The sequence below is a fragment of the Carlito syrichta genome, unplaced genomic scaffold (assembly GCF_000164805.1).
Source record: "Carlito syrichta isolate Samal-C Ts95f unplaced genomic scaffold, Tarsius_syrichta-2.0.1 Scaffold316389, whole genome shotgun sequence".
Taxonomy (NCBI): Eukaryota; Metazoa; Chordata; class Mammalia; order Primates; family Tarsiidae; genus Carlito; species Carlito syrichta.
The window spans coordinates 1367305-1391772 of record NW_007260485.1 but is presented as its reverse complement, the minus strand read 5'-3'; the positions used below and the strand labels follow the sequence as shown (position 1 = coordinate 1391772).

General features: G+C 38.6%; 1 protein-coding gene and 1 pseudogene across 2 annotated transcripts in view; both read left to right on the top strand.

Annotated features, from left to right (window-relative positions):
- The first annotated feature begins 366 nt into the window (after window positions 1-366).
- The window catches only part of PPP1R42 (protein phosphatase 1 regulatory subunit 42), a 54481-nt gene continuing 30379 nt past the window's right edge, over window positions 367-24468 (top strand). Inside the window, exons 1-4 of the mRNA XM_008074320.2 lie at window positions 367-576; window positions 1841-2007; window positions 3197-3335; window positions 5506-5622. Of these exons, the coding sequence (XP_008072511.2) occupies window positions 451-576; window positions 1841-2007; window positions 3197-3335; window positions 5506-5622 (549 nt within the window). The 5' untranslated portion in view covers window positions 367-450. The remainder of the gene's footprint in view (window positions 577-1840; window positions 2008-3196; window positions 3336-5505; window positions 5623-24468) is intronic.
- On the top strand, window positions 7316-9195 carry LOC103276869 (annotated as a pseudogene). Its single transcript, XR_002481334.1, has one exon. The product of XR_002481334.1 is annotated as a TATA-binding protein-associated factor 2N pseudogene (transcript).

The window sequence follows — 24468 nt, the reverse complement described above, 5'->3', positions numbered from 1 at the left end:
GAGTTCAAAGTTGTACTGCACTCTGATCATGCCTGTGAATAGCCACTGCACTCCAGTCTGGGAAACATAGTGTAAGACCGAGTCTCTTAAAAAAAAAAGATGCTTTCGATAACTATTCAATACCACCCAGGAAGAGGAAAAGATCCAAAAGTAAAAGTGAAGGAGTATTATGCATTTAATTAATTTTTATGCTTTAAATCTTCTTATACAGAGTTAAGTCTGTGAACTGAGAGAATACCTTAATGACCCTAAAATGTCTATAAACTAGCTTATAAAATAGTTTTATTTAATATAAAATAAGTCAAAATAAGTTTTCCTAAGTTGCTACGTGATATCACAATGTTTCTTTTTTTCTTTAATTTTTAGAAAGTTGGAGATAAAAATACCTAAGCCTACTTCTTGACAAGTATCAAAACAGAGCTACTGCTGAATTTGATTTATAGAGAAATCATGGTTCGACTGACCTTGGATCTAATTGCCAAAAACAGCAATCTTAAACTCCGAAAAGAAACTGTTTCACAGTGCCTGAAGAAAATAACTCATATAAATTTTTCAGACAAAAATATAGATGCAATTGTAAGATCTTTGAAATTATTTCCTACTTTTATATAATTAACAATGTAAAGTTTAGAAATTGATTTGGAGGTATACCTAATATATTAACTATATTTTGATTATTCTTGTTAACTATATTTTTATAAGTAAGCTTTATATTGTGTTTTTATTTTGACTTCCTATTTGTTATATTAGGTTTATTAAAATTAAGTCTATAAAACTGTGATAATGGTATTGAAGAGAATATAGTTTTCTTATTAATCCACTATTCTTGGATAGCTAGATGACTTCCAATTTTTAGTATTATAAATTTATAAACCACAATAGTTTACTTACATCCTACAGAAAGATTAAATCCTGATTTAATTTTTTTTTTTTTTTTTGAGTTGGAGTCTCACTCTGTCGCCCACACTGGAGTGCAGTGGCCGCTCCCGGCCACCGCAGCCTCAACCTGCTGGGCTCCAGCGATCCTTCCGCCTCAGCCTTCCAAGTAACTGGAATTACAGGCATGCGCTACCACGCCCGGCTGATTTTTTTATTTATTGTAGAGACAAGGTCTCGTTGCCCAGGCAGGTCTCAAACCCACGGGCTCAAGCAATTCACTCACTTCAGTCTCCCAAAGGCGCGGGTTTACAGGCTGAGCTACCGAGCCCGGCTTATAATTTTGAGACAATAATTTGTTCAATGCTTCAACTTTGAGAGGAGCCTAATTACTTCCAAGGAAAATTACTTGCACTGGAAAAATCTTCTTAACAAATACAATTTTATTGATATAATTCCAGAATACTACAGTCTAGAATTTATTTTGTAATAATTCTAGTTTTGTCTTAACTATGCTAAGAACAGAAAAATACTGTTCTTTTATATTAACCTTAAGGAAATTTGCAGAATGATCAACTGAAAAACTTTTTAAAAGGCAAAGTGGTGGCTGGGTTCGGAGGCTCAGCCTGTAATCCCAGCACTTTGGGAGGCCGAGGCGAGTGGATTGCCTGAGCTCGCGGGTTCGAGACCAGCCCAGGCAACTTGGCGAGACCTCATCTCTACAATAAATCAAAAATGAGCTGGGCATGGTAGCGTGCGCCTGTAGTTCTGGCTACTTGGAAGACTGAGGCAGAAGGATTGACATAGCCCAGCCGGTCAACGCTGGGGTGACTATGAGTGTGCCACTGCACTCCAGCCTGGGCAACAGAGTGAGACTCCAACTCAAAAAAAGCAAAAACAAACAAAAAAAACTGCTAAATTGTCGGGAGAAATAAAATTTGGCATGTTTTTGTTTCCCTTTTAGGAAGACCTCTCTCTCTGCAAAAATCTTAGTGTTTTATATTTGTATGATAACCATATCAGTCAAATCACTAACCTGAATTATGCCACAAATCTGACTCACCTATACCTACAAAACAATTATATTTCATGTATAGAGAACCTCAGGTCATTAAAGAAACTGGAAAAGTTGTAAGTACTTTTACATTTCCATTTTCTGCATCAAATTCTGAAAGTAAATTGAATATGAAATTGAGTCTGGTTCTCATGTAGGTTTTGTGGATAAGGCCTTATTTTTTATTATCTTGTACTATTATTAATATAAGATAGTTTCACATGTAATACTCAACAATTTGTGTTTTATTAAGCCTGATATGCTTTTCTTTTTTTTCTTGTTTGAGTTGGGATCTCAGTGGCCCACGCTGTAGTGCAGTGGCATGATCATGGCTCACTGCAGCCTTGACATTCTGGGCTCAGTGATCCTTCAGCCTCAACCTCCCACACCACCATGCCCAGCTTATTTTTTTACTTTTTTGTAGAGATGAGGTCTCACTATGTTGCCCAGGCTGGTTTTGAACTCCTGGACTCAAACTGTCCTCCCATCTCAGCCTCCCAAAGTGCTGGGATTATAGGCGTGAGCCACTGCGCCTGGCCTGACATGCTTTTCTCTTTTTTCTTTTTTGGTGGAGGGGAGTTGTCTTAAGGTCTTACAGGGACACCTAAGACATCTTCATATATGCTCAACTGGTTTAAAAAAAAAAAAGCTTTCATGCAACACAGATGAGTTCTGTGCCTTTCAGGATCACATATCTCAAATGGTCAGGGTCATACAATTGATACTATTCACGTAGACTTGATCGCAAAAAGGCATTTACTGCCTATAATTATTATAATTAGGCAATGAAGACTGACTAGAGTAACTAACCATGCTTCTCAAAGAGTGGGTCAAGGGTCTCAGAATGGGGACAAAGAGTAGGGTGGGGAATGCTTATTAAAAATGCAGAGTACTGGGTTACAACCTAGATATTCATATCATAATCTCTGGGGATTAGGCCCAGACATCTTCATTTTTAAGCCTACAATCCAAGTGATTCTTCTGCACCCTAACAAGTGAGGAGAACTAGTAGATAGTTTAATAATAACATTTCAATTTTCTCATTTAAAAAAACCAAAAAAACATTTTTAGACTAAATTCAGTCTAAGAGCATTATTTGTTGTCATTTAGATAAACCATACTTTCATAGATTCAATATAACACAACAGTCAACATGTATAATTTTCACACAGCTCAATGATTTTGTTACTACACTTTTGTCATGTTTAAAGACCATGATGCTCTCAGAATGTCTATTTAGAATCAATTATATCTATGTTTTTGCAGGTATCTAGGAGGCAATTACATTGCTGTCATAGAAGGTTTAGAAGGGTTAGAAGAACTAAGAGAGCTTCATGTTGAGAGTCAGAGGCTTCCCCTTGGAGAAAAGCTTCTGTTTGATCCAAGAACTCTTCATTCTCTGGCAGTAAGTTCACATGTGAATATTTTGACAAGGAATATAGTGATTAACAAGTTATAATGCAACAGAAATGTGGAGAAGGTATATTTGGACATTGTATATACTCTGCATGTGTATATGTCAGTTGAGAGGTTATTTGAGGACTGAAGTTGATTATCCCACATAATGTATCAGAGACTCAGCATCTATAATGTAGGGATAATAATGCTTGCCTCTATGAGTAACTGGAAGGATCAGAAGAAGAAAATGAAAAGGTATGTTAACTGAAGTTCTAATATAGATGTTGATTTATAATTTGGAAATTAGTGATTATTATGGCTCCAAATATATATATATATATATTTTAAAACAGCGTCTCACTCAGGTTGAAGTGCAGTGGCACAATTATAGCTCACTGCAGGCTCAAACTCGTGGACTCAAGCTATCCTCCCACCTCAGCCTCCCAAACAGCTAGGACTATAGCCACACACCACTATACCTGGCTTATTTTTTGTAGAGACAGGGTCTTGATATGTTGCCCACACTGGTCTCAAGCCCCTGGCCTCAAGCGATCTTCCCACCTCAGCCTCCAGAAGTGCTGGAATGACAGGTGTTAGTCATCATGCAAGGCTCAAAATTGTAAATTTTAGGTAAAGCCCAAGAAAAGAGGAGTGCACAATTACTTTGGCAGTTTTTGTTGTTGTTGTTGTTGTTTGAGACAGGGTCTCACTCTGTTTCCCAGGCTGGAGTACAGTGGTGCGATTATAGTTCACTAAGCCTTGACCACCTGGCTCAAGGGATCTTCCTTCCTCAACCTCCCAAGTAGCTAGGACTACAGGTGTGCACCACCGTGCCAGGCCAATTTGGCAACTTTTAAACAATCAAGAGAGCCATTGCAATGATAAGTCATTTTCTCCCTGAATCCTGATTTGATTGTAGGCTGCACTACATACAGCTCTGTCTCATCAGAACTATGTAGGTCTGGGAGAATTGGGTTTGGGGCTCTGGTTGTCACCTGACAGAGGCCAGATGGAGCTGCCACAATAGACACTAGAGGGCGCTACTGAGGCCCTTGCTGATCCTCAAAACAAGGGACTTGAGATGGACTAACTTCAATTCTGGGCTAGGAGGCATAAATGAGACATGATTGTTTGTAAGACATTTTTTAAATTGGAAAAGAAGTGACCTGGTGTCTACCCACTCTAACCTCCCGTAGAATCAACTGTCATTAACCTTAGCTCAATCTCAACTGATCCTGTTAGAGTGACTGTATTGTGGGGATGGCTATTTTTGTCAAAAAAACACCACTGAAGACATTTTTGCTGGTTCTGTTTTTGCAAAGATTCAAGCACATTCTGAAATTCTAAATATAAGACACTATGTTTTTTCAGTTTTATTTCAAGTCTTTAAAAGTATAAGGAAATATTTTTTCTAAAGTTTGGCTATGTGTGGATGCCTTAGGAGTTGATGCCGCCCTTTCTTTTTAAACTATAAGAACAGATACTATACTTGATCTTAGTAAAAAAACCATAAAGTAATGGTTGACTCCATCTTGGTAGAGATTCCTGGGTCTCAAATTTTAGATTTGAAGATGCCTTTGATTTAGTGTTACAGCGATACTGAGATTCTTGTTAATTACCTAATTATTATTTTAAGTAGCTTCTGAACATATGGATTGTCAAGAGAAAACCATATAGAGAAGTAGAGGTAAAAATAAAAACCAGGTATTCTTCCATTCCTGATCATGTTTTCTATTTAGAAAAACATAAAACTGTTCCTTCTATGTAAATATAATCTCTTGTGATATTTAGCACAAAATTATAATTTGCTTAAACTGCAAGAAGCATTTTTTTCTTAATGTGCTATCATTTGTTTATTTTAACATCTTTTTGTCATTCTTTGCTTTTCTGATTCTTGACTTCTTTATCCTATACATTTATCTTGGAAGAGGAAAATAGGACTTATGAAGGAATTGTAGGGAGAAACAATAAGTTATATCACATACTATAGTCCTACAAGTCCCATGTGAAGAAAAAAATGCAATGAAAACAAAATTTTCATGGCTTTGTATTTTCTTGCTAAAAGAGCAAAACAACCTGAACTGATACAGCTTAAATTTTTCAAGAATTGGATGTGTGGTTACTCCATATAGTATTTAGAGTACTTACTAATGCTAATGTAGTTATTTTTCTTACAGAAATCTCTCTCAATATTGAATATCAGCAATAATAACATTGACGACATTAGAGACTTAGAAATACTGGAGAATCTAAATCAGCTCATAGCAGTTGACAACCAGCTTCTGCATGTGACGGTAAAGAAAAATTAATTTAAAAATATTTATATGCCATTGTGATTGAAAACTACATATGTTTTGAAATAGCTATACAGTGTATCACTTTTAAAACTATTCTGGGCCGGGCTCGGTGGCTTAGCCTGTAATCCCAGCATTTTGGGAGGCCGAGGCAAGTAGATTGCCTGAGCTCCGGGTTTGAGACCAGCCCAGGTAACTTGGCAAGACCTCGTCTCTACAATAAAAATTAATTGGGCCTGGTAGCACCGCTTGTAATTCTGGCTACTTGGAAGCCTGAGGCGGAAGGATCTGCAAAGCCCAGCGGTTCAATGCTGGGATGGCCGTGAGTGTGCCACTGCACTCCAGCCTGGGCAACGCAGTGAGATTCCTACTCAAAAAAACAAAAAACAAACAAACAAAAAACTATTCTTTCTGACCGGGCACAGTGGCTCAATCCTGTAATCTCAACACTTTGGGAGGCCGAGGTGAAGGGATTGCCTGAGTCCACCGTTGGAGACCAGCCTGGGCAACTTGTCAGGACCTTGTCCCTACAATAAATCAAAAAATTAGCTGGGCATGGTAGCGCGCACCTGTAGTTCTAGCTACTTGGAAGGCTGAGGTGGAAGGATCGCCGGAGCCCAGCAGGTCGAGGCTGCGGTGGCCATGAGCGTGCCACTGTACTCCAGCCTGGGCGACAAAGTGAGACTCCATCTCAAAAAAAAAAAAATTCTGGGCTGGGTGTGGTGGCTAACATTTATAATCTCAGCACTTTGGGAGGCCAAGGTAGGAGAATTGCTTGAGGCTAAGAGTTTTAGACCAGCCTGGGCAACATAGTGAGACCTCATTTCTATAAAAAACCCTACAAAAATTAGCCAAGAATGGTGGTGTGTGCCTGTAGTAGCAGCTACTTAGAAGGCTGAGGTGGAAGGATCACCTGAACCCAGGAGGCCAAGGCTGTGGTGAGCTGTGATCATGCCACCGCACTCCAGCCTGGGCAACAGAGTGAGACTCTTCACTCATTTTCTTCTTTATATCCCTCCACCAACAGAATAAAAGTTTCTCTGAGAATGAAGTGTCTGCTCTCTGCATCATTCTTCCATCAATTTTTTCCTTTTAGAGACAGTTTCTTGCCACTTAACCCAAGTGAATGGGTTCTTCGTAACTGTGACCAGATCTAAACTCTCTCCTGTCTGCTCCTATTTGAAGAAGTACTTAAACTTTTTCTAATTGAACTTATTCTAATTTGTACCAGCTATATTCATGTCATATTATATCATGCCATATTCATTCAATTGTTCATTATTCAAATATGTATTGGGCGCCTATATATTTGTTAGACACTATATTAATTGGTATAGATACAGTCCCAATCTTTAAGAAATCTGTAATGAGACTACAATATTATTGTTTTCAAAAGTACTGTGGTAGCCCCTACTCAGCCTGGGGCTAAGGAAGGCTTCCTTGCTATGACCTCAAAGTTTCTGGTTTGGCAGTGGAATGGGCTGTGGTATATTTTCTTGACATACGGACTATAGGAAGAAGAATGAACTTCTTTTGCCCATAAATGGAGCTCTTGTTTTCAGAACTGCTTCCAGATAGCTATTTGTTGGCCCTAAAAATGTTACCTCGACTTTATTTCCAAATCTGGACCTATTACCTGGTTCATTCCATAACTGCTATAAGCAGTAGATAATTATGAAAATAAATAGAGTACAGCTCCGGCCACCGCACCGCTTGGCTCTCGTATTCCTTATTCTCGGTAGGCTCTGTGGGCTCTGCGCCGTGGCCATTAGTCATGTCAGATTCTGGAAGTTATGGTCAGTCTGGGGGTGAGCAGCAAAGTTATTCTTCTTATGGAAATCAAGGCAACCAAGGCTGTGGACAAGCACCACAAAACTATTCTGGCTATGGGCAAACAACAGATTCCTCATATGGACAGAACTACAGTGGTTACTCCAGTTATGGACAAAGCCAGTCAGGTTATTCACAGTCCTACGGTGCTTATGAGAATCAAAAGCAGAGCTCATATGGCCAGCAATCATATAATAACCAGGGACAACAAAACATGGAATCATCAGGAGCCCAAGGTGGAAGAGCACCTTCCTATGAACAGTCAGACTATGGTCAACAAGATTCATATGCCAACAGTCAGGCTATGATCGACATCAAGGCTCATATGACGAGCAGTCAAATTATGATCAGCAGCATGATTCCTATAATCAAAACCGGCAGTCCTATCATTCACAAAGGGAAAATTACAGCCACCATACACAAGATGACCGTCGTGATGTGAGTAGGTATGGAGAAGATATGGTGGGTCACAGGGAGGAGGTAGAGGGCGTGGGGGATATGACAAGGATGGAAGAGATCCTATGACAGGATCAAGTGGTGGTGACCACGATGGCTTCAAAAATTTTGGTGGTCACAGGGATTACGGACCCAGACCAGATGCTGACTCAGAATCCGATAATTCAGATAACAACACAATCTTTGTGCAAGGACTTGGGGAGGGTGTGTCTACAGATCAAGTGGGGAAGTTCTTTAAGCAAATAGGAATTATCCAGACAAACAAGAAGACCAGAAAACCAATGATAAATCTTTACACAGACAAGGACACTGGGAAGCCAAAAGGGGAGGCGACAGTGTCATTTGATGACCCTCCTTTAGCTAAGGCAGCCATTGACTGGTTTGATGGAAAAGAATTCCATGGCAACATCATTAAAATGTCCTTTGACACCAGAAGACCTGAATTTATGAGAGGAGGTGGAAGTGGAGGTGGGTGACGAGGCCGTGGAGCTTTTCAGGGCAGAGGTGGAGACCCCAAAAGTGGAGACTGGGTTTGTCCTAATCCGTCATGTGAAAATATGAACTTTGCTCGAAGGAATTCCTGCAATCAGTGCAATGAGCCTAGACCAGAGGACTCTCGTCCCTTAGGTGGAGATTTCCGAGGGAGAGGCTACGGTGGAGAGAGGGGCTACAGAGGTCGTGGGGGCAGAGGTGGAGACCGAGGTGGCTATGGTGGAGACAGAAGCAGCGGTGGTGGCTACAGTGGAGATAGAAGTGGGGGTGGCTATGGTGGAGACAGAAATGGGAGTGGCTATGCTGGGGATAGAGGTGTCGGTTATGGTGGGGACAGAGGTGGCGGCTATAGAGGGGATCGAGTTGGCTATGGTGGAGACCGAGGAGGAGGCTATGGTGGAGATTGAAATCGGGGAGGCTACGGTGGAGACCGAAGTGGAGGCTGTGGAGGAGATAGGAATGGTGGTGGCTCTGGAGGCAAAATGGGAGGAAGAAACGACTACAGAAATGATCAGCGCAACCGACCACACTGATAACTGTTTTGAATGTTCCTTTCTCTCTGACATGATCCATAGTGAAATTGCCAGCGTTTTGCCTGCTGCTTTCCTCGTGGCCTTTCTTGGGTAGTGAAATTAAGTGACATTTGGATTTTTATTTGGGTGGGAGGGCTGGGACAGTTTTTCTTTTAGAAATGTCCTTTGAAATTTTCCCTTTTAGTTTCCATCCTTTTCCTCCCCAACCCTCAAAGTTAAATGCGTTGTAAAATATTGCCAAAATGAGAAATATTTTGTAACACTGCAAAAGAAAAAAGAAAAGAAATATATGTATTCTAGTACAAATGAATTCCTCAAAATATCCAAATGCCATTGAATAATCAGGGTGGATATTTAAAAAGATCTTAAGGAAGCATGACTCAATTAGTTGTTTCAACTTACAACGTAAAAGATATAAGAAGCTCATGGAATAAATTCTGAATTCACATATATTTTAGGTTTTAGAGTGGTCTAGACTTATTCACCGGGTGTTTTGTATTCGTTAGCAGAATTATTTGATTTTTCTATGATGTTGCAGAATTTGTGACAATAATATGATTTTGTGATAGAATGGGCAGTTTTATACCATATATACAGTACATGTGATCCTATTCAAAGTGACAGAGCCTCGAGTATAGGCTGGGTAGAGGAGACTTAGGGTGTGCAATATCTCACATTCACCATCATGGGAAATGAGAACAGAGTAGTCAAATACAGAAGCTTGCCTTTTTTTTGGAGATAATGGTGGGAAATTCCAGTCTCCCAAATTGGCATCAATGTTAAGTGCAGGACAAATACTTTTCTTAAACATTTTTGTGAGTCCAGATTCTTTGCTTGGCAAGTAAACCTTTAGTAATGAATAATAAATATATGAATACATCTTGAAATAGCCTGATTAGTTGTTAATTATCATAATTACCAAAATTCATTTCCATTATTGTCATTACTCTTAAATTCTTATTTTATTATGCTTTTAACTCAGAACAGAGAAGGGGAGTTTGATAATAGGACAAAGCTGCTAGCCTCCAAATCATCCCAAAGGAAGTTTTCCTGCATGACATTGAAACAAAGTTGTTTTGCCTACAATAATTACTTTTAGGCCATGGTTAATAACACAGAACCAGAATAATTGTAGAACCAGAATAATTGTGCCACCAAAATAAATACCTTCATTACTGTTGATTATTCAATCTAATGAGCAACATATAAATAACCAAATCCTCTTTTTGTGTGTTTTTGGAGTCGGGGTCTCACTCTGTCACCAGACTGAAGTATAGTGGCAGGATCATGGCTCACTGCAGCCTTGAACTCCTGGGCTCAAGCAATCCTCACTCCTCAACCTCCTAAGTAGCTAGGACTACAGGCACATGCCCTGGCTATTTTTTTTTTTTTTTACTAGCAATGAGGTCTTGCTATGTTGCCAAGGCTGGTTTCAAATGCCTGGGCTCAAGTAATCCTCCTGCCTTGGCCTTCCAAAGTGCTGGGATTGCAGGCATGAGCCACTATGCCCGGCCTAAAAGGCGGAACTTGATGTCAGCTCCCCTGTGTAGCTTTTCCTGAACCGCTTTATCAAGTTAATTCATTAAAAAATATTTACGGTAATCCCTCCTTATCCATGGGGAATATGTTCTAAGACCCATGGTATATGGCTGAAACCATGGATAGTACCGAACCCTGTATGTATGGTTTTTGCCTGTACATCCCTATGGTAAAGTTTCATTTTAAAATTAGAAACAGTGAGAGATAAATGGCAATAACTAATAAAATAGGACAATTGTAACAATATGATAGCATCACTCTTGCACTATTGGACCATTATTAAGTAAAATAAGGGCTACATGAACACAAGTACTGCGATACTGTGACAGTCACTCTGATAACCCAGTAGCTACTAAGTGACAGATAGGTAGACAAATAGGTAAAGCATGCAAGTACTGGACAAAGCAATCACACATGTTATGGGCCAGGGCAAGCAAGCTGGTACAAGATTTCATCCTACTACTCAGAATGGTTCAAAATTTAAAACTTATGAATTGTTTTTTCTGGAATTTTCCATTTAGTATTTTTGGACCACAGCTGACCAAGCATAACTGAAACTGCAGAAAATGAAAGCACAGCTAACCGAACACAAATGTATTCTATTCCATGTGCCAGGCACTGTTACAGACCCTTGGAGAAACACATTCTAGGTACAGGGGACACCATGATAAATAAGAGACAGGATCTCTATCCTTAAGGAACTTACGTTACAGTGAGGTTACGGAGGAAATGGTAAAAAAAAATACATGAACAGAGAAGATTGTGAAAAGTGCTATGAAGGAATTAAATAAGGTGATGGAAGAGAAAAAGGGGCCAGTGGATATTTTGGATCAGGTTATCAAGAAAGCCCTCTGAAGAAGTGACATTTACATTGAGATATGAAGGATGAGAAAGAAGAAAGCTGTGCCATACGCTAAGTATATGCCAGACATAGGGAACAGCAGGTGCCAAGGCTCTTTTGGTTCCAAGGAGCCAAAAAGAGGCCAGTTCACTGTAGTATGGTTCCCAGTACCTAGCTCGGTTTCTGATACATTGTAGGTGCTCAATACATAACTGTTGAGCGAATGAAGAGGCAACAGTACAAGATTAAAAGGAAGGCACAGGAGCCAGACTATAAAGGTCCTTTTAGGATATGATCACAAATTTTGACTTTATTCTAAGTGCAAGAGAAAGTCACTGAAAGGATTATACAGATATTTTTAAAGCTCTTTACCTGCTATGTAAAGGATGAGTTTCAAGAATGACAACCAAGAGATCAATTGTAAGGCTACTGCAGACGTTAAGTAAAAGAATATGGTTGCTTGGCGATGAAGACGGGTGGAGCTGGGAAAGAGGGAGGTCTATTTTAAGGTAGAACTCATAAAAGTTATTGATGAATAGGATGTAGGAGTAAAGGAAGCAGAGGAATCAAGGATGAGTCCTAGGTTTTTATGTGAGGAACTGATGAGACAGTGCATCCTTTAAGAGCATAATAATTCCTTCTATTCAAATGTCTACTAGATATTGAAATGGACATGTCTGGGAGGCATCTAGAGTTTAAGGAAGAAGTAAGGTTGGAGAGTTTGAGAGTCAACAGCATTTTCCTGATGTTTAGAGCCGTAGGACTGGGCGAAAGACAGTAGAGATAGAGAATAAATGAGGCCAAGCACAGAAACACTCCAATATTTAGAGATTAGTTAGAAGAGAAGGCTCCAGGAGAAGACTGTGATTTAAGAGAAGAAAAAAAGAGCTTCAGGAAAGAGCAGGCTCAGTGGCTCAGCCTGTAATCCCGCGCCTTTGGGAGGCTGAGGTGAGTGGATTGCCTGAGCCCGCGGGTTCGAGACCCGCCTGGGCAGCAAGACCTCATCTCTACAATAAAAAAAAAAAAAAATCAGTCGGGCATGGTAGCATGTGCTTGTAATTCCGGCTACTCAGAAGGCTGAGGTGGAAGGATCGCCGGAGCCCAGCAGGTTGAGGCTGCGGGGACCAGGAGCGGGCACTCTGCACTCCAGTCTAGGTGACAGAGTGAGACTCCAACTCAAAAAAAAATAAAAATTAAAAAATAAAAAAAGGAAAGAGTGGCCACTTGAACTGAATGATGTTAAGGGGTTAACATGAGGGCAAATAAGAGGTTAACATAAATGTACTGGAATTGGCAGTCTGGGATTATTCCAAAGATCATGCTTTTTGTATATTTCAGAATAGAGTTCTTTAGTAGCTGTTTGCATTGTTTTTCTTCTAACCAAAGCTACATGAACCTGTTAGAAATTTCTTTCTATGTTACGGTTTGAGAAACTTCTATCAGGATTTCCATGAAATACTTTCCCTTTACCTAAAATGTCTATATATAAACTAAAGGACAAGAGAAGGGAAAATTGAAAGAATACCTGGATAGAATACCTTGAGAACAAAGTTACAAGGGACAAGTTTAATTTGTGAAGTTGAACCAGAGAGGCTATGGTAAAAAAAAAAAAAAAAGAAAAAAGAAAGAAAAAATAGCAGAGGGGAATGCTGGAAAAAGGGCAGATTTCATGAAGGACTGAACACTGAAATGTCAGAGATACAGTCCTTCCCTCCCTCTCATGCACACAACCAGGCCCTACTCCCAAAACTCTGCCTTCATGACTTTAAAACCTTGGACAAGGATGGGCATGGTGGCTCAGCCTGTAAGCCCAGCAAGAGACGAGGCGAGAGGATTGCTGGAGCCCGGGGGTTCAAGACCAACCTGGGCAACTTGGTGAGACCTCATCTCTACAATAAATCACAAAAACGAGCCGGGTGTGGTCCAGCTACTTGGAAGGCTGAGGCGGAAGGATCACTTAAGTCCAGCAGCTCGAGGCTGCGGTGACCGTGAATGTACCACTACACACCTACCTGGGCAACAAGAGTGAGACTCCAACTCAATAAATAAATAAATAAATAAATAAAATAAAACAAAACCTTGGACAAGAGTTGGAGTATTCCTCTTTAGGGAAATGACCAGTTTAAGAGTAAATATTATCCCCCGATTCTGACATGTAAGGGTTCCAGAGAGAAAATGCCTGCTGCTTGCCCAATTGCCCTATAGTGAGGTCAACCAATCAGTAGTCCTTGCCCTCACACAAAAAACTCTCATTCACATTCATGAATAAACAGGCAGCTCAGGATCAGTAGACCTCTGAAAAGAGCTCTAAAATCAGAGAGCCAAGGAAGAAGGGAGGGAGGAAGGGAGACAGGAGAGAGAGAGAGAGAGAGAGAGAGAGAGAGAGAAAGACAAATTCAGAGGAAACAAATACTGTGGAAACAGAAAAAAGAATTTTAACACCCTTATAATTAATTTCCTAAGAGAAATAGAAAAGAATTCCATAACCTTGAAATAAAAGCAATATTATGTTTTTTTATTTAAAGAAACATGTGAATAAGAAAGAGCACTTAGAAATTTAAAATAGAATAGGGGATATTAAGTATTCAATATAAAATTTAAATGATAAAATTGAAGAAGTCTTCCAGAAAGAACGAAGAGAAAAGAATGGAAAACAAGCAAGTAAAAAAGAAACTTAGAGAATTAATCCAGAAGATCCAATATATGACTAATAAGAATATCAGAATCAGAGAATAGGTGTCTTAGTCCATTTGTGCTACTATAACAAAATACCTGAGACTGGGTAATGTATCAGAACAGAAATTTATTTCTCACAGTTCTGAAGTCTAAAAAGTCTAAGATGAAGGCACCAGCAGCTTTGGTTTCTCACGAGGGCTGCTTTCTGTTTCTAAGATGGCATCTTGTGGCTGCATTCTCCAGAGCGGATGTGTCCTCACATGGCAGAGGAGATAAAAGGAGCCAACTCTCCCTTTTTTGGGGCACTAATCCATTCGTGAAATCTCTGCCCTCATGAGTTAATCACCCCCTAAAGGCCCTACCTTTTAATACTATCTCATTGGTGATTAAGTTTCAATATATGAATTTGGGGGGACATGCTCAAACCATAACAATTAGAGGAAAAATGTGGAAAGAAAATTATATTTGAAAATAATCTATCCTCTGCGCAAGGCATTTTAAAAAAGAATCTAATGGGCCATGTTGTAGTATAGTAACCAAGACCACAATCACCCTCCATAAAAACAAATAGAAAATAGACAAAATATGTGAAACAACTTTTTCAGACCTTGGACAATAGGTAGTACAGGCTGGTGGTCTCTAAAAGAAAAAAAACAAAAACAAGAAACAAGGTGATTTCAAACCACAATGCAGGGAGGGGAATAGCTAGCAAGAGCCACGGAAATGTAAATGTTACCAGAGAAAAATCAGTTAAGATAAATATATCCAGAAATGACATGGAGGATGGAATTTGACAACATTTCTACAAAGATTTGTTTATGTGACCAATGCTCACATAAAAAAAAACACTCAACATCATTAGTTATCAAGGAAATGCAAATCAAAACCACAACAAGAGCCATACATGGATGAACCTTGAGAACATTACACTAAGTGATATATAGTAGTCCCCCCCAAATCCAAATACTATAAGATTCCATTTATATGAGGTACTTAGAGTAGTCAAAATCATAGAGATAGAAAATGGAATGGTGATTTTCAGGGACTGAGGGGAGAGGGAAATGGGAAGTTACTGTGTAAGTTTCAGTTTTACAAGATAAAGAATTCTGGAGATGGATGGTGGTGATGGTTGCACAACATTCTAAATGTATTTAACACCACTGAACTATACATTGAAAAATGGTTAAGATAATAAATTTTATGTTGTGTGCATGTTCCCATAATTTAAAAGAAATTGAGAGAAAAAAACCCATAGCAGATACCACTTGAAATACTACACCCATTGAGATGACTATAATTTTTTTCAAAAGACAGATAATAATAAGTATCTGCAATGATGTAGAGAAATTAGAACACTCATACTTTTCTGGGAGAAATGCAAAATGGTGCAGATACTTTGGGAAACAGTCTGGCAGGTTCTCAAAATATTAAGCCTTGAATTACCTTATGACACAAAATTCCATGCCTAGGTATACGCCAAGAGAAATGAAAACATATGTCCATGCAAAAACTTGTACATAAATATTCATAACAAAATTATTAAAAATAGTCAAAAAGCAGAAACATCCATCAAGTGTTAGAGAGATAAAATAATGTGTATGTCCAGATAATGAAATACTATTTGGCAATAAAAAGAAATGAAGTACTGATTCATACTACAACATGGATGAGCTTTAAACATTATAAAAAGAGGCTACTCACAAAGACTATGTATTATATGATTCCACTTATATGAAATGTCCAGAACAGGAAACTCAATAACAGGATTGCTCAAGGACATGAGTTCAAGACTAGCCTGGCCAACATAGCGATACCCCATCTCTATGATAAAAATAAAAATAAAATTACCCAGGCTTGGTGGTATGTACCATAGTCCTAGCTACTTGGAAGACTGAGGTGGGAAGATCCTTTGAGAAGTCTGAGGCTGCAATGAACTATGATCACACCACTGCACTCCAGCCTTAGTGACAGAGTGAGCTCCCATCTCTAAATATATATCTGTATAATACAATTTTTAAAAAGCATAGAAAGTAGATTATTAATTGCCATGGTCTGGAAGGTTAGGGAAGATAGAAAGTGATGTTAATGGGGAAGGAGCTTTCTTCTGGAGTAATGAATATGTTCTAAAAATTGGTTGTGCTGCTGGTTGCACAACTCTGTGGAGATACTAAAATTCACTGAGTTGTATACTTTAGATGTGTGAATTTTATGATATGTGAATTATATCTCAACAAAACAGTTCCAAAACAGAACAACGAAAGTGGGCCCTGGTGGCTCAGCCTGTAATCTCAGCACTTTGGGAGGCTGAAGTGAATGGATTGCCTGAGCCTGTGGGTTTGAGACCAGCCTGGGCAACTTGGTGAGACCTCGTCTCTACAATAAATCAAAAATTAGCCAGGCATGGTAGTGTGAACCTGTAGTTCCAGCTATTTGGAAGGCTGAGGCAGAAGAATCACTGGAGCCCAGTCAACAGTGGGGTGGCCATGAGTGGCATACTGCACTTCAGCCAGCCTGGGTGACGGAGTGAGACTCCAACTGAAAAAAAAAAAAAGAAAGAAAGAAAAAAAAAAAAAAAACCAGGCCCAAAATTTGAAGAAAATTTAGTCTCAAAAATCCACGAAGCTCAAATAGGAACATCCCAAAGAAAATTGCACCAAGGTACACTATAACAAAACTGTTAAAAACCAATGATACTTAGAATATCTTAAAAGCAACCAGAGGAAAAAAGATATGTTATGTACAGAGAAAGAAAAAAAAAATATAGACTTCTTGTCAAAAGCGATGCAAGCCACAAGAACATCTTTAAAATGCTAAAAAAAATAAAAGTCAACTTAGAAATATATATACACATTCAGTGAAACTATTCTTCAAAAAATGACGGCAAAATAAAGATTGCTTTAAGAAAAACAAAACCAGAGATACTTTTTTTCCCCAGGAGACTTGTACTATAAAATATTAAAGGAAGGACCTTCAAACTGAAGGAAAAATGAAAACTGATGGAAACTTTTACTTACACAAAGAAAATGGAGTGTTGACTATGGTAACTATAAAGTAAATATAAACTGGGCTCGGTGGCTCAGCTTTAATCCTGCGCCTTTGGGAGACTGAGGTGAGTGGATTGCCTGAGCCCGCGGGTTCGAGACCCACCTGGGCAGTGAGACCTCATCTCTACAATAAATCAAAAAAATCAGCCAGGCATGGTAGCGTGCGCCTGTAATTCTGGCTACTTGGAAGGCTAAGATGGAAGGATTGCCGGAGCCCAGCAGGTCGAGGCTGCGGTGGCCAGGAGCGGCCACTGCTCTCCAGTCTGGGCGACAGAGTGAGACTCCAACTCAAAGAATAAAAAATAAAAATAAAAAAATAAAGTAAATATATAAGACTTTTCACATTTTCAATATTTGTTTCTTTAAAAGACAATTTTTGTTTTGTTTTGTTTTGTTTCTTTTTTTTTTTCCAGTTTATGTTTTTTTTTTTTTTTTGAGTTGGAGTCTCACTCTGTCGCCCAGACTGGAGTGCAGTGACCGGGAGCGGCCACTGCAACCTCGACCTGCTGGGCTCCGGCGATCCTTCCGCCTCAGCCTTCCAAGTAGCCAGAATTACAGGCATGCGCTACCACGCCCAGCTGATTTTTTTGATTTATTGTAGAGATGAGGTTTTGCTGCCCAGGCGGGTCTCGAACCCGCGGGCTCAGGCAATCCACTCACCTCAGCCTCCCAAAGGCGCGGGATTACAGGCTGAGACACCGAACCCGGCTAAAAGACAATTGTTTAAAGCAAAACTAAGAATCACTTGTCATGGGGTTTATGACATGTAAAAGTAAATTTGATTGACATAAGTAAAAGAATAAATAGACAAATACACAATTAGAACAGAGATTTCAACACCTCTCTCTGTAGTTGATATAAAAGTGGATTGTAGACCAGTAAGGACATTAAAGATAGATACAACAAAGCCAACCCCCTTGATCTAATTTCCTCTTGTAGAACATTGTACCCAACAACAAGAGTTAGAATACTCACCAAAATAGTTCATATACTGAGCCACAGAGCAAGCCATAAATACTTTAAAGAACTGAAAGCATACAATGTGGGATTCCAGTCCCACATTGGAAACTATCTAGATATTTCCCAGCAGTGGCATCTCATTACTTGACTTCATATTATACTACAAGGCTAATAATAACCAAAACAACATGATACCAGTACAAGGGTAGACATGTGGACCATTGGAACAGAAAAAAGATTTCAAAAACAAACCCAAATATCTACAACCAACTGATCTTCAACAAAGCAAATAAAAACATACATTTGGGAAAGGTTACCCTATTCTACAAAAGATGCTGGGAAAATTGGATAGCCACAGGCAGAAGAATGAAACTGGATCTCTATCTCTCACCATATACAAAAATTAACTCAAGATGCATTAAGACTTAAATGTAAGACCTGAAATCATAAAAATCCTAGATGAAAGCTTAGGAAAAACTCTTCTGGACATTGGCTTAAACAAAAATGGCTATGACCCCAAAGTAAATGTAACAATAATAAATATAAACAAGTGGTACTTAATTAAGCTAAAAAGATTCTGCACAGCAAAATAAATAATCAACAAAGTAAATAGGCAACCTACATAATAGAAGAAAATATTTGCAAACTATACATCCTACAAAGGACTAATATACAGAATTTGCAAATAATTCAAACAAATCAGCAAGAAAAAAGCAAATACCCCTATAAAAAGTGGGCAAATGACATGAACAGACATCTCTCAAAGGAGGATATTCAAATGACTGACAAACATGAAAAAATGCTCAATATAATTATCATAAGAGAAATGCAAATTAAAGTCACAGTGAGATATCATCTTACACCAGTCAGAGTGGCCATTCCTTAAAAAAGCAAAAAACAATAGATGTTGGAACAGATGCAGTAGAGAGGGCACACTTATACACTGTTGGCAGGAATGTAAATTAGTACAATCTCTAGGGAAATCAAATCTTTGGAAACTTGTCAAAGAGCTAAAAGTAGATCTACCATTCAATCCAGCAATCCCACTATTTGGTATCTACTCAAAGGAAAAGAGGTCATTATACAAAGACCCCTGGACCCACATATTTCTAGCAGCAAAACTCACAATTGCAAAGATGTGGAATCAACCTAAATATGCCCATCAACAGATCAAAGAATAAAGAGAATAAAGAATATATAAATATACCATTCAGTCATTAAGAAGGATAAGATAAAGTCTTGCAGCAACTTGGATGGATTGGAGACTATTATTCTAAGTGAAGTAAAGCAGGAATGGAAAACCAAATAACACATGTTCTCACTTATAGGTGGGAGCTAAGCTATGGGTCTACAAAGGCATACAGAATGGTGTATTGGACACTGGACTCAGAAGGGAGAGGGTAGGAAGGAAGTGAGGAATGAAAAATCACCTGTTGGTATAATATGCACTAGTAAGATAATGTGCACTAGTGGGGATGACAGGTACACTTAAAGCCCAGACTTCTTCACCACTAAACAATTCATCCCTGCAACCAAAAACCACTTATATCCCTAAAACTGCTGAAATAAAAATTTTTTTTAAAAAGTGGAAGGAAATAATTCAGATAATAGCAGAAATTAATGAACTAGAAATATAGATAACTTCCAGAGAAGACTCAATGAAACCAAAAACTGTTTTTTGAAAATATAAATAAAATTAATAAATGTCTAACTAGGCTGCTCAAGATAACAAAGAAAGAAGACACACAGATTAATAATATCAGGGACAGCCAGGCATGGTGGCTCATGCCTGTAATCCCAGCACTTTGGGAGACTGGCACAGCAGGATTGCTTGAAGCCAGGAGTTTGAGACCAACCTGGGCAACAAAGAGAGTTCCCATTTCTACAAAAATTTTTTTAAAACTTTAATTCAACACCCACTTATAATTTTTAAAAAATTATCAGCAAACCATAAATTGAAAGGAGCTTGACTGAATAATAGGCATAAAACCTACAGATAACGTCATACTTAATGTTGAAAGACTGACTGAATGCTTTTCCCCCAAAATTGAGAATAAAGTAGTGTGCTTGCTCTACCACATTTGTTCAACTTTACACTAGAAGTCATATCCAGTGCAATGAGGCAAGAAAATGAAACACATGGCATTCAGTCTGAAAAGGAAGAAGCAAAATTTTATTTACAGATTAAATAATTGGGTACGTATAAAATGATAAGAAATATTTAAAAAGCTATTAGAACTTATGGAGTGAATTTAGCAATGCCATATGATCAATGCCAATGTTGATATGCAAAATTAACTGTATTCTAGTATGCTGGAAAAAGGATTTTTTTTTTTTTTTGAGTTGGAGTCTCACTCTGTCACCCAGACTGGAGTGCAGTGACTGCTCCCGGCCACCGCAGCCTCGACCTGCTGGGCTCCAGTGATCCGTCTGCCTCAGCCTTCCAAGCATAATTCCATCAAAAAATATAAAATACTTAGGACTATAGTTAAGAAATTTTGCTTGTGTATTAGCTGCACAATAAAAACACAAAACACTATTGAGAGAAGTTTTAAAAGACCTAAATAAATGAAGGGAGATACCATTTTATTAAAAAATTAGAAGACTCTGTATTTTTAAAATATTAATTCCTTCCTAATTGATCTGTATATTCAGTATAATCCCAATCAAAATTCCAAATTTTTTGTTTTAAAAATTGACAAGTTAGGCCAGGCATAGTGGCTCAAGCCTGTAATTCCAGCACTTTGGGAGGTTGAGGCTAGAGGATTGCCTGAGCCCACGGGTTTGAGACCAGCCAGGGCAACATGGTGAGAACTCTACAATAAATTAAAAAAAAAAAAAATTAGCCAGGCGTGATAGCGCGCGCCCATAGTTTCAGCTGCTTGGAGGGCTAGGGTGGAAGGAACGCTGGAGCCCAGCAGGTCGACGCTGGGATGGCCGTGAGTGTGCCATTGCACTACAGCCTGGGCGATGGAGTGAGACTCTGACTCAAAAGAAAAAAATTTTGACAAGTTGATTCTAAAGTTTATAAGTAAGGAAACAACATTGAAAGAAAGAATACAGCTGGATAACTTACCCTACCTGATTTCACAACTTTTTTTTTTTTTTAATTGTAATCTCACTCTGTCGCCCAGGCTGGAGTGCGGTGGCACGATTTCGACTCACTGCAGCCTCAACCTCCTGAGTTCAGGTGATCCTTCTACCTCACCCTCCAGAGTAGTTGGGACTATAGGCACAGGCCACCATGCTAATTTTTGTATTTTGTGTAGAGACGAGATCTCACTGTGTTGTCCAGTATAATCTCAATCTTCTGGGTTCAAGTGATCCTCCCATCTCAGTCTCCCAAACTGATGGGATTATAGGCATAAGCCACTGCACCTGACAATTTCACAATTTTAAAGTTGCAATAATCAAGACAATGTGGCATAGGATGGAAATTGAGATAAAAGAAACAGAGCAGAGAGTTTACAAATAAGCCCACACATATAATCAATTGATTTGTGACAAAAGTTCCAAGATAACTCAATGGGGGGAAAGATAATATTTTCAACAAATGCCAGTGGAACAATTGGATATCCAAATAGAAAACGAGAACCTTTACCCTTCACACCATACAAAAAATTTACTTAAAATTGATCATATCTAAATTTTAACTCCTAAAATAGCAAACTTCTAGAAAAAAATAGATTCAAGAAAGATTTCTTTAAAAGAACACAAAAAGCGTGACCCATAAAAAAATGGGTGTTCCATCTAAACAGAAGAATAAACTAAGAAGAGGAAAACATAGTATCCAGGAAGCAGGAGAAAGGCTAAGGAAATTCCCAGAACAAAGTGAAGGGAAGTCCTAGGACAGCAGCTATACAGCAGGCTAGAGGGCAACCAGCTCATGTTGCAGCACGCTGAATTATGATAAGTAGATGGAAAACTAAGCAAATAAATAGCTAAGCAATTTTTAACTCTAGGTAAATTAAGAAGTAATCATGGTGCACTATATAGTTTAGCTGTGAACAATATTTAAGTGAGTTTAATATAGTCATTGAAAATTAATTTAACCATTTTATGACTCTATTGACATGATGGAAGAAGAGAAATGTAGTATGGGTTGAAGGGTGTATTTATGAAAATTAAATCATTATTTTCCATCTTAAGTTATAGAAAAAATATCTATGATTTAAAAATCAAGACATAGTTGTTATCTAACAATGTGGACATACATGTGTGTATTAATAGCTGGAGAAGTTGAAAGTGGTTCTGCGATAAGACCTAAGGTACTCCTTAAGTCTTGTTATAAACCTTATGGTCTTATTTCCTTTTTTTTTTTTTACTGTGCTAGTTGTATCACTTTGATTTTTGAAAAATCTAATTTAAAAAAAAGTGGGCCAGGCATAGTCACTCATACTTGTAATCCAAGCACTTTGGGAGGCTGAGGCAGGAGGATCCCTTGAGTCCAGGAGTTCGAGACCAGCCTGGTAAACATATCGAGACCTCATCTTTACAAAAAATAATAATTTATCCAGGTGTGATGGTGTACATGTTGTAGTGCCAGCTACTTAGGAGACTGAGGTGGAAGAATTACTTGAGCCCACAAGGTCGAGGCTGCAGTGAGCTATGATCTTGACACTGTACTCCAGCCTGGGCAATAGAGTGAGACTCTGTCTCAAAAATAAATAAATAATAAAGAGTGAATTGTTTGTAAGAAAACTTGGTTAATATAACTCTGTTATTGTGTATCCCTCATTAGACTGAGACTCTTTGAGAGCAAGACCCCATATTTTAAAACAAACAAAACACACACACACATTCTGGGAAAGAAATGTAAACTATTTAGTGGTGCCAGCAGTTATGGCATACTAAAAGTTGCTTTTCCCTCCCTTTGAGAGGAGATATTCAGGGAGTGAAGATGATATCTCCAGTTCTTTTATGCCCAGCATGAAGACACAAACAGTTAGACATGCTTTTTGGGAATCAGAATATAAACATTGCCCAGGATATATCTAAAATGTGCTTTTGTGATTCATTTTAAATCATCTTCTGAAAGCTTATAGGATATGTTGAAGCCTAGCATCAGAATATTAACTTGTTGTTTTGTATGTATTCCTACTATAAGCCTCTACTTTGGCTTTAATTTTTCATTCTTTATGTTCACTGATGTTGTCCAAAAGCTACTGACATCAAACTCTGTGCTACAGGGGAGAAATCTCTCATGCCATACATAAGGTCACTGACATCTATCCTAAGAGTCGTCAGCAACAGACAGCTTTGTGCCATTGGGAAAAAGGAGTGTACGTAATTAGAGAATCATAGCAAAACCACTATAATTACCTGATTTTCAGCACTTAGAGCAGCTGCTTTTATATGGACATCAGTAGGTTTCTCAAATACATCTGTAGAGAATACAATAATTGAGTGTAGTTCTTACATAGGAAAGTATAATTTAAAAATTATTACTCTTGCTGATAATTTACCATTGTCTCTAAAAATAACAATTCAAGGTTGGGCACAGTAGCTCACGCCTGTAATCCTGGCACTTTGGAAGGCAAAGTGAGAGGATCACTTGAGGCCAGAAGTCTGAGAACAGCCTGAGCAACAAAGTGAGACCCTGTCTCTACAAAAAACAGAAAGAAAAAAAAAAATTAGCTGAGCATGGTAGTGCACACCTATGGTCCCAGTTACTCAGGAGGCTGAGGCAGAAGGATATTTTGGACCCAGGAGTTTCAGACTGCAGTAAGCCATGATCATGCTGCTGCATTTCAGCCTGGGTGACAAGAGGGCAACTCCATCTCAAAAAATATATAAAACAATTCAAAATTTAAAGACAGTATTCAAATGTATACTAAAAATGGACTTTTAAAAAAGGAAAAAGAAAACTGGGCTCAGTGGCTCATGCCTGGAATCCCAGCACTTTGGGAGACTGAAGTGAGAGGACTGCTGAGTCCAGAGGTTCAAGACCAGCCTGGGCAACTTGATGAGACCTCGTCTCTACAATAAATCAAAAAATTAGCAGGGCGCGGTGGAGCATTCCTGTGATTCCAGGTACTAGGAAGGCTGAGGTGAAAGGATTGCCTGAGCCCAGCAGGCTGAGGCTGTGGAGGCTGTGAGTGTGCCACTTGCACTCCAGCCTGGGCGACAGAGTGAGACTCCAACTCAAAAAAAAGGAAAAAGAAAAAAATGAACTTTAGTCATACTTGTGTTAAGTATTATAAATATTGTAATAGATTACTCAATATTATAAAAGTCCTGTTAATCAATCCTATAAATGGATTTTTATGACATATTATAAACTAAAATGTTAAGGATTTGTGAGTATTTACAGATTGTCTTCTTGTTGTCCTTTCATTAGAATTTGCATGTCTTTTGGCGTGGAGGACTCATTTTCAGTGCCTGCTTTAAGAAAAAATGAAAATAATAGTCCCTTAGGATGGTTAAACAACTTTTTATCTTTCTTTTATTTATTTGTTTATTTTTTGAGTCGGAG